Raw genomic sequence first — 12,821 nt, 5'->3', positions numbered from 1 at the left:
GTAGGAACTTACAGAGATTGGTGGGTGGGTGGGGGTGTGTGGGTGTGACCTATATAGAAGACAGACAGAGATCAAAATGTTTTAAGTAAGAAAAGTAGCTGAATGCAAATTTCAAGAGTCTGCCTAGGCAGACTCCCATCAGTTTCATCAGCAGTTACTGAAGCCTAGCACCAGTAAAAACCAGCCCCTCAGCAATCTTATTTGCAAAAGGGGGGGAGGGGGGGGGGGGGAAGGAGTTGAATTGTGCTCCTAAATGTGCTTTCTGACCACTGGTATTGCATGGAGTCATCAGGGAATGCAGTATCATTACAGAAATGTGCCAGTAAACTACTATGATAGAGCCTAGAAAAAAGCCAAATCAAACTGTGCTGTAGGCAGAATTACAGGCAATGTTGTAATTCACAGGCCAAATCCTGGTTAAACTGAAATCAACATGCCATGAAAAAGTCAGTGTCCAAACTCAAGAGTAAATACTGCCAGCTTCTGCTCTATGAGTGGCATTAGTTTGCAGCTTCAGTGCTCAAGGAGAAGACTTACAATAAACAAACACTACACTAGTTGGCCTCTATAGGTCTTGGCAGCCGGACTCCCAGATCAAACACGTTCAGAAAATGCATTAGAGTTCTGAAAAGTATCTTTCAGAGAACATCTTTAGCCACGACACCAACCATTCCCACCCTCCAAAGTGTTACTGGCAGACTAATAGGCTAACACACACAAGCCTCCTAGTTTTGTATTTGGCCAACACCAGTCAGACAGCAGAATGCTGCAGAAAGCCCTGCTCTCATTGAGATCAAACCTGCACTAATGCTGCACTTTCAGAACAGCCAAAGGGAAAGGTACGTAGCTCACACAAATCAAATCTTAACTTCTTTACATCTTTTTCTAACAGTTGCTAGGAGCAAGCAGGTCTCAGTCACACCAACAAGTGGGCAGAAATCTCTGCCCAATAAAGATGATTTTGCCCATTTTACCCTATCTCACATGACCCACTGAAGAACAGTTCCAAGCAATGAGGTCACCTGAGAAACTTGTGGTGTTGGTGAGATCCCACTCTGGAGCAAGCTGAGAACAAGGGTGGAAAATTTTGCAGGAATACTAATGTGCATGATCATGTGGTTGTAGTATCTATTGGGATTCAAGGTGGTATGTAACTTTACGCTTCCCTTTTGGGTCTTTCTAATCTCACCTTCCCAATGAAGCTGTATCAAGAACAAGGGTCTAATAGGGAATTACTAGTTTCTTCTAATAGAAGAAACTGGGCAGAGGTCAGGCATAAAACCAGAATCGTCACTACTGAAGGCTACTCTCTTAACTCTGACTTCAGATGAGTCCATCACAAGGAAAGAAAACTGTTCCTCTCCTCCAGGTATTTCACACCTTCAGGCACCTGCCAGTCCAGCCTGAACTGCCTGAGATAGCTCTTTTGGGCAGCATACAAAAACACAAGCACAGCTCTAATATGTATATTAAATATAAATTCTGAGAAACTGGGGAGAGTTAGAAAGACATTTTTGTAGGCAGCTCCAAAGACTTCACAAGTGCCTCATGAATCAGAAAAGGAGCCTGCTTGTACTTTATTACAGCAGTAAAGTTTGAACTATAAATAATACTAAGGCGCTTGGTCTCCTCTTTATTCTTTTCCTGTTCCTTTGTTTTATTTCCAGAGTACTAGATTTTTCTTTCTTTTAGGAGGCAACAGTTCAGGTTCAGTGCTCCTCTCTGACTTTTTCCCTGATGGTGCTTTTCATCAGATAGTCCATATTCCTAACCATGACACTGCCAGGTCTAGAGAAACCCTGGCACAGAAAAAGGTTCAATTTAGGATGTTCTACTGCAGAGAAGAGGTACCAGTTGCACAGGTGCAATTAAGAAAATTTGTCTGCTCTGAAAATAGATGGTGCCAACCAAGCACATGGATTACAAGTTCATGCCAGGCCTATTGCACCTAAAACCAACTAAATTTAGAGCTCATCATACCAGTCAATAGTCAAAAATAGGACAGCATTGCCAAGGCCTAAGCGTCACCATTTAACCAATACTGTGATCTGCAGATAACTTCATTGCAACTGGAGGCTATAAACAGAGATTTCCACAAGTTTGCATCTCCCTTTCTTTACTGAGTCAACCTTCCTTTCAAGTCAGGCTGCCCATTCACACGCAAGAATCCTCTTCCCCTTTCCCCTCTTCCCCGTCCCAAAAGGAAAACTTTACAGGACTCCACTGCCTGTAACACACTTCTGGTTCCGGTTAACTTGTCTGCTGGGTGAGCCTTAACTTCTTTCAGGAGGGGAGGAAGAAAAAAAAAAAAAAAAAAAAAAGAGTAGTGGTTTCACTCAGATATAGCAAACTACTCTGTTCCGGGAAAACTTTGATGCTGCTAGGTGCAACAGAAGGATGCATAAGAATCAGCTATCTTCCTTTAGAATAAAAGGCATGGGACAGACACAGCTAACAAAACATAGCCAAAATGAGAGAGCATGGTTAGAGGAGAGTCCTAGCTAAACATGAGTGTTACAGAGCATCCCCCCCCAAAGTTATCTCTGATTAATGTCCTAAATGGGGTCCATGGCAACACAGCTCATGAATGTGGCCCCTCTAGGGTGATGAGCTTTATCCCATCAGGCATTTTAAGAGTAAAAATACGAGACTACCACTGACGCACATTACTGAGGAAGGGGAAAGATGCTGCCTATGTTGTTGTGTGACTGTTGGCACAGCTGTGATTGCTGCTAGGGATCAAGGAATCCCCTGGACTCCTTAGCTCCTTCCCCACTAAAAATGTGGGCTTACACATACACAGAGCTTCCCTGCAGCATTAACATTAATTGCTAAAGTAATTATTTTGCAATCTGGACCTCTATACAGAAAGTATCATCCTAGTATCAATACAATGTGTGATCCATCAGCAGCCCTTCATCACAACACTTTTACAGCAGTGCTGCAGAAGGTTTCCTGACACTTTCCACTGCCAGACCCTGTTTAAAGCAACTCTAGCTTTGCCAGACTTTAAATATGCTGGCTGAAGCTTTCCAAGCCATGTGTCTCCCTGACACTAATGACTTTTCAGGTATGTGGCGCTGGTACAAGAAAGAAGTCAATGTCAGGACTTCTCATGAAAAAGAGAAGGAATGTTAACACTCCTTTCTATCTACTGCCATCTTTTCCTGCCCCCATGTTAAAAGCTCATAGAAACTATTTTACTAAGTGATCTAAAGCACTGAGGTGCCAGTGCTCAAGACACGATAATGGTCTCGGGTTCAGTGAACATTCACCAATATGCAGTTGCATCAAGAGTCCTGGAGCTAGCGTTACTTGCATATATTGGACAAACCCTTGTTAAAGGCTGGCAGCCTGCAAAGCTTTCCAGGTATTTTTGTTCAGGGTGAAACATGCTCCAGATCCAGAAGATATCTGTTTACCAATTGAACAGGCAACACTTCATGTCATAGAGCTCACTCTGTATACAGCGGTGGGAACCGAGTAGACTTGTCTTGCAGAGGCTCTTCAGGGTAAAGAAAGACCCATAATTAGCATACCACCTCTTGGTGTCTAGAGTGGGATTATCATGTCTGCAATGGAAAGTACTGGGCAGATGGAGACCACAGATTCCCATGTGCCAGTGTTCTTGCAGTATCTAGCAATTACTGGGAAACCTATTGGAAAAAATTGCAACTCCTTCACCACTAATGACAGTCCGTCTGGGTAACAACTGTGTACTGCTGCTCTGTGAGCCACTAGCTCAGTATGCAGGAGGCCAGGTTGTTCAGCACAGCAGCCCGCTACAAGATACAGGCCGGTTACAAGATATTAGCATCACAAGCACACCACAGGATAGAATACAGGATCTCCCTCCCCACACCCCATTTCTGCTTTTCTTAAAAAGGAAATTAAACACAAACTTGGTACAAGATGTTAAGTTGTGAGAAATCCTGTTCTCAGGAATTACAGAAGGCCAGAATAAAGGTTCTCTCTACAGCTTTAATCCATTCTTTTGCACAAATCTGTGTCTTTTACGCAATCTTCCAGTACAAATCATATGCTTCTTTCTAGTGCTCATGCCTCCTTTAGCTCACAATACATGGGGAACAAGAAACAAATCAGAGCTGTTAAGTGAATGAAGCTATTGTCCACAGGGACAGAGCTACTATGAGATGGACCTTCTTCAATCTCTTAAGCACATGCTTATTTTTAACTGGGTGTCTTCCTCACAGCTTCCTCACCTCCCCCCAGCCCATGAAAGAAGCTGGGTAGTCTCAGGATAACTGCTTTACTGTAAACATGCAGCAAACACGATAGGGAATCGCAACAATAGAAAGGGTGATCTTGTGGTTTATGCTTGAATGCTGCTGTAGAGAACCAGATCACCTTCATTCTGTTGCAGAGCTACTCTGGCAGACTAGACAAAACTGAATTTCCATAGTTAGCACCAATCTGCGCTTCTTACTTCCTGCATTGCACTTCGGGCATCTAAAGCTCAACTTGCACAAGTGCTGAGTGTTCAGAAATATTGCTGCAGACCATGCTCTAAGCACATGAAGTGCTATAAAAAGGCTGAGTACTACAGAAAAAAAAAAAAAAAAAAAATCAGCATTAGGCAAAAATCAGGCATTTAAGAGTAGTGGTCACTTTGGACAATTCCAGCCTTAGTCTTTCTGCGGTAGTGTTTCCCTCTGCAGCATCTACAAAAGAAGGAGAACGATACCACCTCATTGCACAGCAGTGCTGTTCAGATACATCCACTGACATTTAGGAACATTCAGCCACTACAGCGGTCAGTACTACAGAAAAGCCCATGAGGAGTTTAACAGTTCTTTATTCAGTACAGGGTATGGATGGTGTGTCGTAAATAGGGCATGGGGTGACACATTGTATGAGGAGGATAAGAATATTGAATAGCCACTCATTCACTAGACAACATCCAGCTTGTGCACTGAATGAAGTAGAAGCCCTGTGGAAAAAAATACAATGTAAACCACACAAGACGGTCTTTAATTATACGGTATCTAGGGGCTTACCATCAGGCACACACAGAAATGGTGACTGTGGTTACACAGTCTTCATGCTGATATTGCCTAGTTTTTTATAGGATGTTTTTGCAAATATAAATATTTCCATTAGAAGCTTTTTTTAAAAAACTTAAAAAATGATTCTGGTTAACATTCAAAATGGCGATTAATTTATTTTTTATATATTTATATAATTTTTATATATTTTTATAATTTACTGTAAATACCCAACATGACAAGTGTATATATCTATACTGGTATAAAGATACCCAAGTTCCATTTTCTATATGAGAATAAGCTACAAGTACCTTTTACATGGGTTCAGCCTCAGGGAGTGGACTTGAACAGCTTTAAGTATACAGAGATTGGTAAAGGCACCTGCAGAAGACCTAGACCAAGTTCATTTTCTTACAGTAAGCCAGGTTATAGAAAGTAAGCCATGGTAAAGCAACACATACATCAGAAGAGCTCAACAACAGTTTTTAATATTTTCAAACAAAAAAGCATTCTATTAACTTGCAAAATGGAAGTTTTTGGTGGGATTGTATTAAATTGAGTTTTGATGAAAAGCCCTGAAACTCCTTAAATAGGATTGAAATTCTTTCTTCCCCATATGACATTTATTATAAGAAAAAACAATTTAAGTTGAATTATACTTTAAAGTCTAAAAAACATAGCAAGAGACCCCATATTATGTTTACCAATGAGAAAGCATATGCAAAACGGAATTTTTCTCTGGCAAAGTTTAAAAACCTTTCCACCCTAAGCACACACTTTCAATATTAGCACCAGGACTGCTCTCAAGAGACAGAACTAAAGAAATAATAGTTAAAAAAAACACCCTGCAATACACAGTAGTAACCCTGAACAGTAGTAGTGACCCTATGATACTAACATAACAGTGACTGTAATCTTGAAGTTGTGACTTGGTAGTTTCATATGCAGTATATTAAACTAAATCCAACATAATTACATCCATTCACAAAAGGAAAGAAAAAAATTATTCTGTGGCAAGTAAAGTCAGATTAAGGCTTCAAAGTAGAGTAAATGTAAACTCTTTGCCTGTTTGAAATAAAGAACAAATTTCAAAAGTCAGGAATTTACCTTATACACCTGTAATGATGAAGAAGGGCAGCAGGGGGTTAAGCCCTAAATCAAGTAACAGGGCATAGAGACACCCACTGCGTAACTACACATGCAGACTGCACAAAACAGAACTCTAAAAAAGCAAGCAACCTTTCCTTCTAACTTAAAACACCAGGCATGCTGAACAGCACTATAGTCTTCAGAGTAATAGACTGCCACTTACAGCCGTAAGGTATGTTATGCACATACAAACCCAAACCACATACAGGTGCGTGCATGCACACACACTCTCTCTACTTTGGGCATTCACTATATTCTGTGCAACCAAGCATGAGGGAGGAGTAAAAGCTCCAGATTTGCTGTGCAGCTTCTCAACCCCCTTTGCAGTGGGCTAATGCAGGCATGTTTTAAAGTTAATTTAGCTTTTGAGTTTCTTCCTCTTTTCCATGCACATTGCTATGAAGAGGCACACTGTGTCAATCTTCGCTGTCTGTGCTAGATTTGCAGAGAATTTACCCTATCATTACAGAGGCTGAAGGGTCTACGGGCAGAGCCTACCACAGACACTGCAACATGGGCACAGACCAGAACCAAAGTGCCAGGGTAGTTTTCATTAAAATCCCAAGACCCTGAAAGAGCTGGCACTTGGCATCCTTTGCTGCTCCAAGTCATTGATATGTGCCTGCAGAGGCAGATCAGCCTAAAAATAAGTTGGGAGCACACGTGAAGAAACCATGAGCACACCTTTCGAAGCTTTTGCCATTGGGCCCATAGCTTCAGGCAAAGGCAAAATTGCTACCTCTGCACTGCTTTAGTCTTTTTTCCATCCTGACTTCATTCTTTGAAAGAAGACTCAGTTGGTGCTTTAAATCTAAGATAGATGCTTCTGGGCCCTTCATTTTCTTGTGAGACAATTTTACTGTCCTGAACAATTTGCTTGCCATCCGTAAGTATCTAGGCTACATCTCTGCACATGCTCAGCTACAGTAGTAATACCTGCAAATGTATAAAGTACAATCAAATACACCTAAAGTTTCTTGTTCCAGTTTAGAGATAGAAACTTCATAAAACAGGAAAAGTGGGATACAGGAAAGAAGCAGCAAGGGAAGGAAGCTAACTGGGAAACTGTCCGTCTGTGTAAGGAGTAGTGAAATGGGTCTCTTAGGCATCTCAAGATTTACAGAAGGGCCAAGAAGTGACTTCCTGCTATTCAAGTCCAGGCTGAAATATAATAAACCACTGCCAGCATAACACTGACTCATATCCATCAGATTTATAAATCAGTACTTTGACAAAGAATGCTCTCTGTTGGCTTCACCATAGACAGTTTTTAACTGCTAAGACATGTTGTTTAATCCACTCAATGTTAAATGTCTTTTATGCAAAAAACAGTTCTGTGGTACAACATTTGTTAAAAACAATATTGAAGAACAGGCAAATGAGATGTTTCATACTGCAAATATGGAAAGCTACCAGATAGCCTTTATGTCATAAGAGCTTGCAGATTAGCATCAGTTAGCCCTATCATCTTTTTTTGTTGTTTAATCTACAAAGAAAAAAAAAATCATTTCTCACAGCTCATTATTTAGGTACTTATTTACTACAGAATGGATACAAAATACATTAAAAAGCTAAAACATAAGATATCTAAAACTTAGCCTGTGCTTGAAAGGAAAGCCATGCTGGTTAGAGGTACGATTTCTTATCAATATAATTACAGCAATACAAACTTCACCCCGCCTTCGTAACAAGGACAAAGCACACCTTTATGAACATGCTTATACCAGCAGAGCTACCTCCACATCAACAGAGAATGTACTTCTAGAATGAAGACTTTTACCTTAGCCCTTAAAGACTTAGATAGCTATGTCTGACTTTTTCTTTTCCCTCCCTAAAGCACCTTAAAACTTCAGCTCCTCAGTTACAGGCTACAGAAACATTTATCAAAAAGACTAGGTCCAAATCTTGCCATTTATCATGTGTGGTGCAATGGATGTTTCAGCTGTTAAGAGGCTCCTGCATCACTCGTAAACGCCTGAAAATATCCTGCATCATTCCATGAGACTTGGAGCGCACCAGCCCACACGTGCACGGCAGTCTGTGCTCCATCTGACAATGTAAGCGTGCTGGGGGAGGGAGTGGAAGTGTTTCCAAACCCCACGACTTACCTGAAGGCCAGTCTATGACTTCCTACGACCACATGTGCTGGGGTCACCCAACACACTCAGGTGTGCCATATCCCCTAACACCTAAGTGGATGAACAGAAGCTGCCTTTCCGCAGGGCTTCCCACCTCCTCCAGCCCCACGAGGGAGCCCAGTGACCCACTGCAGGGCCATGCTGTGGTTGGGCTCCCTCTGCAGCCCGGGGCACGAGACAAGCTGCGATACAGCACGCAGGTGCTCACGCGTGGCAGTGCAAGGCCACGATGAATGCAACAAGACTATCTGAAGCTAAAACTTCAAGTCTTTGAGGGGCAAAGATGATAGCAAGAAAAGCAGTGATGTACAAGAACTTAGGCTATGTAAAGAGAGCTCACACCACCTTGACCAAGCCTCCTTCTCCCATAGACTCGGTGGGTGGTTTCATGTCGCTAACCAGTTCGGGGAAGGCACCTGTGCAGGGCCAGGCAGGCACCGGTCCGCCGAAAGCTCCTACCCAACGGCATCGGCGAACACCCGGAGTCACCGCCTGGGGCTACGCGCAAACCTGCTCCGATCCGCGGCTCCGAAGCCGCAGCCTTCGCTCTGCCGCCGCGCCGCCCCACCGGGCCGGGCCCCCCACGGCCCCCGCGCAGCCCGGGCCCCGCGGCCGCAGAGACACGGGGGCGCGGCGCAGGGCCCCGCGCGCCGCCGCTCCCAACGGCTCCCCAACGGCTCCCAACGGCCGCCTCGCCTCAGCGCGGGAGGCGTCGAGGCGCTGAGGCGCCGCGCGCCGCCGCCCGCCCCGCTGACAGCTGCCGGGCGCGGGGCCGCCCGCCTCGCCGCCGCCGCCCGCTCGCTCACTCACCGAGCAGGAGCAGCCGGTGCGTCTGCTTGTACTCGCGCTTCTCCGCCTTCAGCGTCTTGTCGATGCTCTTGCTGCGCTTCTTGTCCGCCCGCTCCTTGGCCAGCAGGTCCTGCCGCAGCCGGTGCCGCACCTGCGGGTCGCCGTGCTCCGGGTCCGCCTCGCCGCGGCCGCCGTAGGGCACGGCGGGGCGCGCGGCGGCCAGGCGGGAGCGCAGGCTGTAGCACAGCCCCATGGCGCGGAGGGGCGCGGGAGCTGCCGGCCGGCCGGCCCGTCCTCCCTAGGGCGCCGCGGGCATGCTGCCGGGCAGGGCCGGGCCACGCCGGGCAGGGCAGGGCGAGGCGGCGGCGCCCTCTTAAAGCGGCCCCGCTTCGCCGGGGCTGCGGAGCACGTTGTCCCCGCCCCGCTCGCCGCCCCCCCCGCCCCCCCCCTCCGCACCGCGCCGGCCGGCGGCGGCGAGACGGCCACACGTGACGCGGACATGTTTACCGTATTCTTTGGAAAGCGGAGGCGCTTCCCGCGGCGGAGCCGCCGCGAGCGGAGCGACCCGGCCCGGCCCGGCCCGACCCGGCGGCGCAGCCACCGCCCGGCCCGCCCGAGGCCCCTGGCAAAAGGCCGGGAAGTCTCATTCCTCCGCTCCCAGCGCTGCGGCCAGCCACCGCTCCCGCGTCCCGGCTGCCACCCGCCAGGGCTCGTCCCACCGGGGACCAGGCCTGGACCGGCCAGTGTCTTGGGGACATCCCCACCGCCACCGGCGTGTGGAGGGACCCCGTCTGCACGGGACTCAGGCCGGACCCAACACGCCTCGCCACGCTCCGCCGTGTCGTCTCAACCCGCTGGGAGCCCGGACGGCGCGCTGAGACGGGCCCCTCTTGGTGCCCCCACCTTGCTCGCTCCCCGCCGCGAGTGCCCTTACTTGCACGGGGTTTCTTGGGTTGTCTGTCCGCACTGGCGTCCGGCAGGACGTTAATGACAAAGCTTGCTCGCTTGCTCTGCTGTTTTGTGACCTCCACATCTGGTTTCTTACAATAAACTTCAAATTTACCTCCTCAGGTGCTATCGTTTTACCTGGCCGGGGGTGATAATACTGCCTATGGTAATATTCTTCCCTCCTCTGGCAGCACACTCTGTGCACAGTACTGCCAATTTTGTCATACTGTATTTTATACTCATCTCCAGACAGCTCTGAGCATTCACTTACAATATGACTAATAGTCTCTAGGGCCTGGTCACACATCCTGCATTCTGGAGTTAGAGCTTTCCAACCATCTATCTGTGCTTTAGCATGTCTTCTGCGAATAGCCTGTATGGTTATTATTAAAATCTCAGTTTCTCCCTTCAGTGCTCTCTCACAACTTGCGTATTGCCATAAATTTCTCTTTCAAAATCTTCCTGGGAATCTGTGCTAGCCAAAGGCTGGAGCTGTTAAGAGAGCTGCAGTGACCCTTTCCTCCCTCCTTATAAACACCACCCAGAAGGTTGAGCAGGTCCTATCCTACAGCACAAGTCTGGGTCATAGTCATACTGTTTCTGTTGCTGAAATCAGCAGGACGGCTTTGAAGGAGTAAGGGCTACCCTGCAGGAGCTGCAGAACTGTCCACAGAGGTCACTTGTAATCAGATGAGTTAACCAGCTCACATACTTCTTTTTTTTCTCCCCATCTTTGCTACTGTTGGGACTCAAGAATTAGACGTTTCAGGAGGGCCTAAACTAACCTGTTTGGCTTTGCACTGAAGCAGAGGAGGAGTACCCACACGCCTGGGTCCTGCCTCTGCTGGAAGGCAACAGCAAACAAGTCCTCGGCGGCTGGCTGCTGGCTTGCCTGCGAGGCTCACCACCACCCTGCGCAGCGGGGGGGAACTCGGGCTTCTCTGGGAACTGGCTCTCTGGCATCCTCCTCCCGGATTGTTTCCAGGCACAATCAACGAAGGCAAGTGGGGATGCCAGGAAAAAGTTCAGAAAATGTATTAAAATGATCTGTGAGTTTGGGCTCAAACACAGACAAAAGCAAATGCTTCACAGTGGGAACATACCCAGAGTGTTTTGCACCTATTCCATAAGAAGACACTGTGTGTTTATGTTCCTTGTAAGAAGGACGTCAGTTTTTTCAATGACAAATTTATTTCTATTTGACTCACTTTCAGTGGGGCCCGGTAACAGGACCAGATTGTTACCTCTTCGCTCCCACAAGTTATCCAGTGGAAAGTCAGCGAGTTTGTTCCTGGAGAAGGGCATCACCTGAGAACCTCGGCTTCTTCCAGTTTGTTGTGTTGCCTGTGCAACACTCAAGGCACCTAACCAGTAGCCTACTGCCTGGCTGTTACAATAATTAGTAGGTATACAAATTAAATCATTGCACAGCAGATTAGTTCACTTTGCACAGATCACAAGTTGCACAATCCTAAGCTTCAGAGACAGTTGTGTACAGCACAAATGAACCAATCTCACAACGTGCTTTAGATGCTCACATGACTCACTTTCTGTCTCCGTTGCCGAAATGCCTTTTCCTCCATGACTGAGAGTTCGTCCAGCTGATGAACATACCCCTGAGAATGTAAGACACCAAGCAAATGGAAAGGTCAGGCTACAGGATTATTAACAACAATTTTCTTTTTCTTCCTGTGTTTTTGGGGAGGCACTAGAACAAGGGTAAGGTTATCCTTAGAGATGGGACAATTCTGAGAAGCTTGTTATGTTGTGGGGATCTGTGCGCCGTCTGCAAAAGGAATGGGAACATTTGAGTGCTTGTGAAGAAAAAAAAATTCCAAACAAAACCAAAATGTAAAATGAGAAGTCAGAAAGCAGCATTCAGCCCATGAATTTGTTCCCCTGGCTCTGCAAGAAGATAAACATTTTTCCTGTTTGTGCAGTTCATAGTAAGATGAGTTTAGGATTCATGTCACTTGTTTTCATGACTTTGAAAACCTTTCCAGTTCAGGTGACTTAATCTTAAAGGATATATCAATGCTCCAGATTTTTCTACACAGCACATCAAACTTACCTTTGTTGTAAGGTCCTTTTCTCTCCCAGATACGATCTAAAGTAGAAATCTGAAAATGAAGTAGAACTTGAAAGTGAAAGTCAGGCTTTCCCTCATCCTATTGCACCTCTAATTCCCTACCATAACACGTAAGACTTATGAATTACCTGTTTTAGGAAATCAGAAATTACACGTTCTGGTATATTCCTGGTTACAGCCCTGGCTACAGTTACTGTATAACTCCATAGCTCCTCTACTTCCCCTTGTTAACAGTGTGAGGCACTGTTCATCAGCTTCCCGGCTTATTCCGGTTAAAGTTAGTGGCAAAATTTCTGATGGATTTCAGACAACAAGGATAAAGTCATATATTTCAGCTGGGTAAAGAGTGCATGACACATAGGCAGACACAGGTTAACAACTTTTTGAAATCACATACAATTTGAAAGATAGCAGAGGTGGTTACCTCCAAGATCAAACCATCTTTTACCATTTATGTATAGTATTCATCCACATACTTGGAGAATTTATACCATGTGCCAGTTTCAGGTTTAAAGAGCACAGATTAAGTGGGTTTCACAAAATAAGGAGTGTGTTTCCAACAGGCACAGGTCATGCCCACAACCACACACTCCGTATTTACACTGCTTCGTCTATGCATGACAAACTGCATGGCCCCAGGAGCCTCATGTAATGTGTTCAGCTTCTTTCAAACTCCCTAGGCAAAAAAACATAATGTACCAC

At 45.9% G+C, this 12,821-nt stretch overlaps 1 protein-coding gene across 2 annotated transcripts in view; it reads right to left on the bottom strand.

Annotated features, from left to right (window-relative positions):
• Positions 1–9,478, bottom strand: part of GNAS (GNAS complex locus) — a 171,398-nt gene extending 161,920 nt beyond the window's left edge. The window contains exon 1 of one of the 2 annotated variants that reach the window (XM_064521578.1): positions 9,104–9,478. In XM_064521578.1, the coding sequence (XP_064377648.1) occupies positions 9,104–9,335 (232 nt within the window). In that variant the 5' untranslated portion in view covers positions 9,336–9,478. The remainder of the gene's footprint in view (positions 1–9,103) is intronic. The other variant, XM_064521580.1, reaches the window with a different exon arrangement.
• Between the last annotated feature and the right edge of the window lie 3,343 nt (positions 9,479–12,821).

Source organism: Dromaius novaehollandiae, chromosome 16, assembly GCF_036370855.1.
Source record: "Dromaius novaehollandiae isolate bDroNov1 chromosome 16, bDroNov1.hap1, whole genome shotgun sequence".
NCBI classification, from domain to species: Eukaryota; Metazoa; Chordata; class Aves; order Casuariiformes; family Dromaiidae; genus Dromaius; species Dromaius novaehollandiae.
Note: the sequence above shows the minus strand (reverse complement) of the source record. Positions and strands in the feature narration are given on the sequence as shown.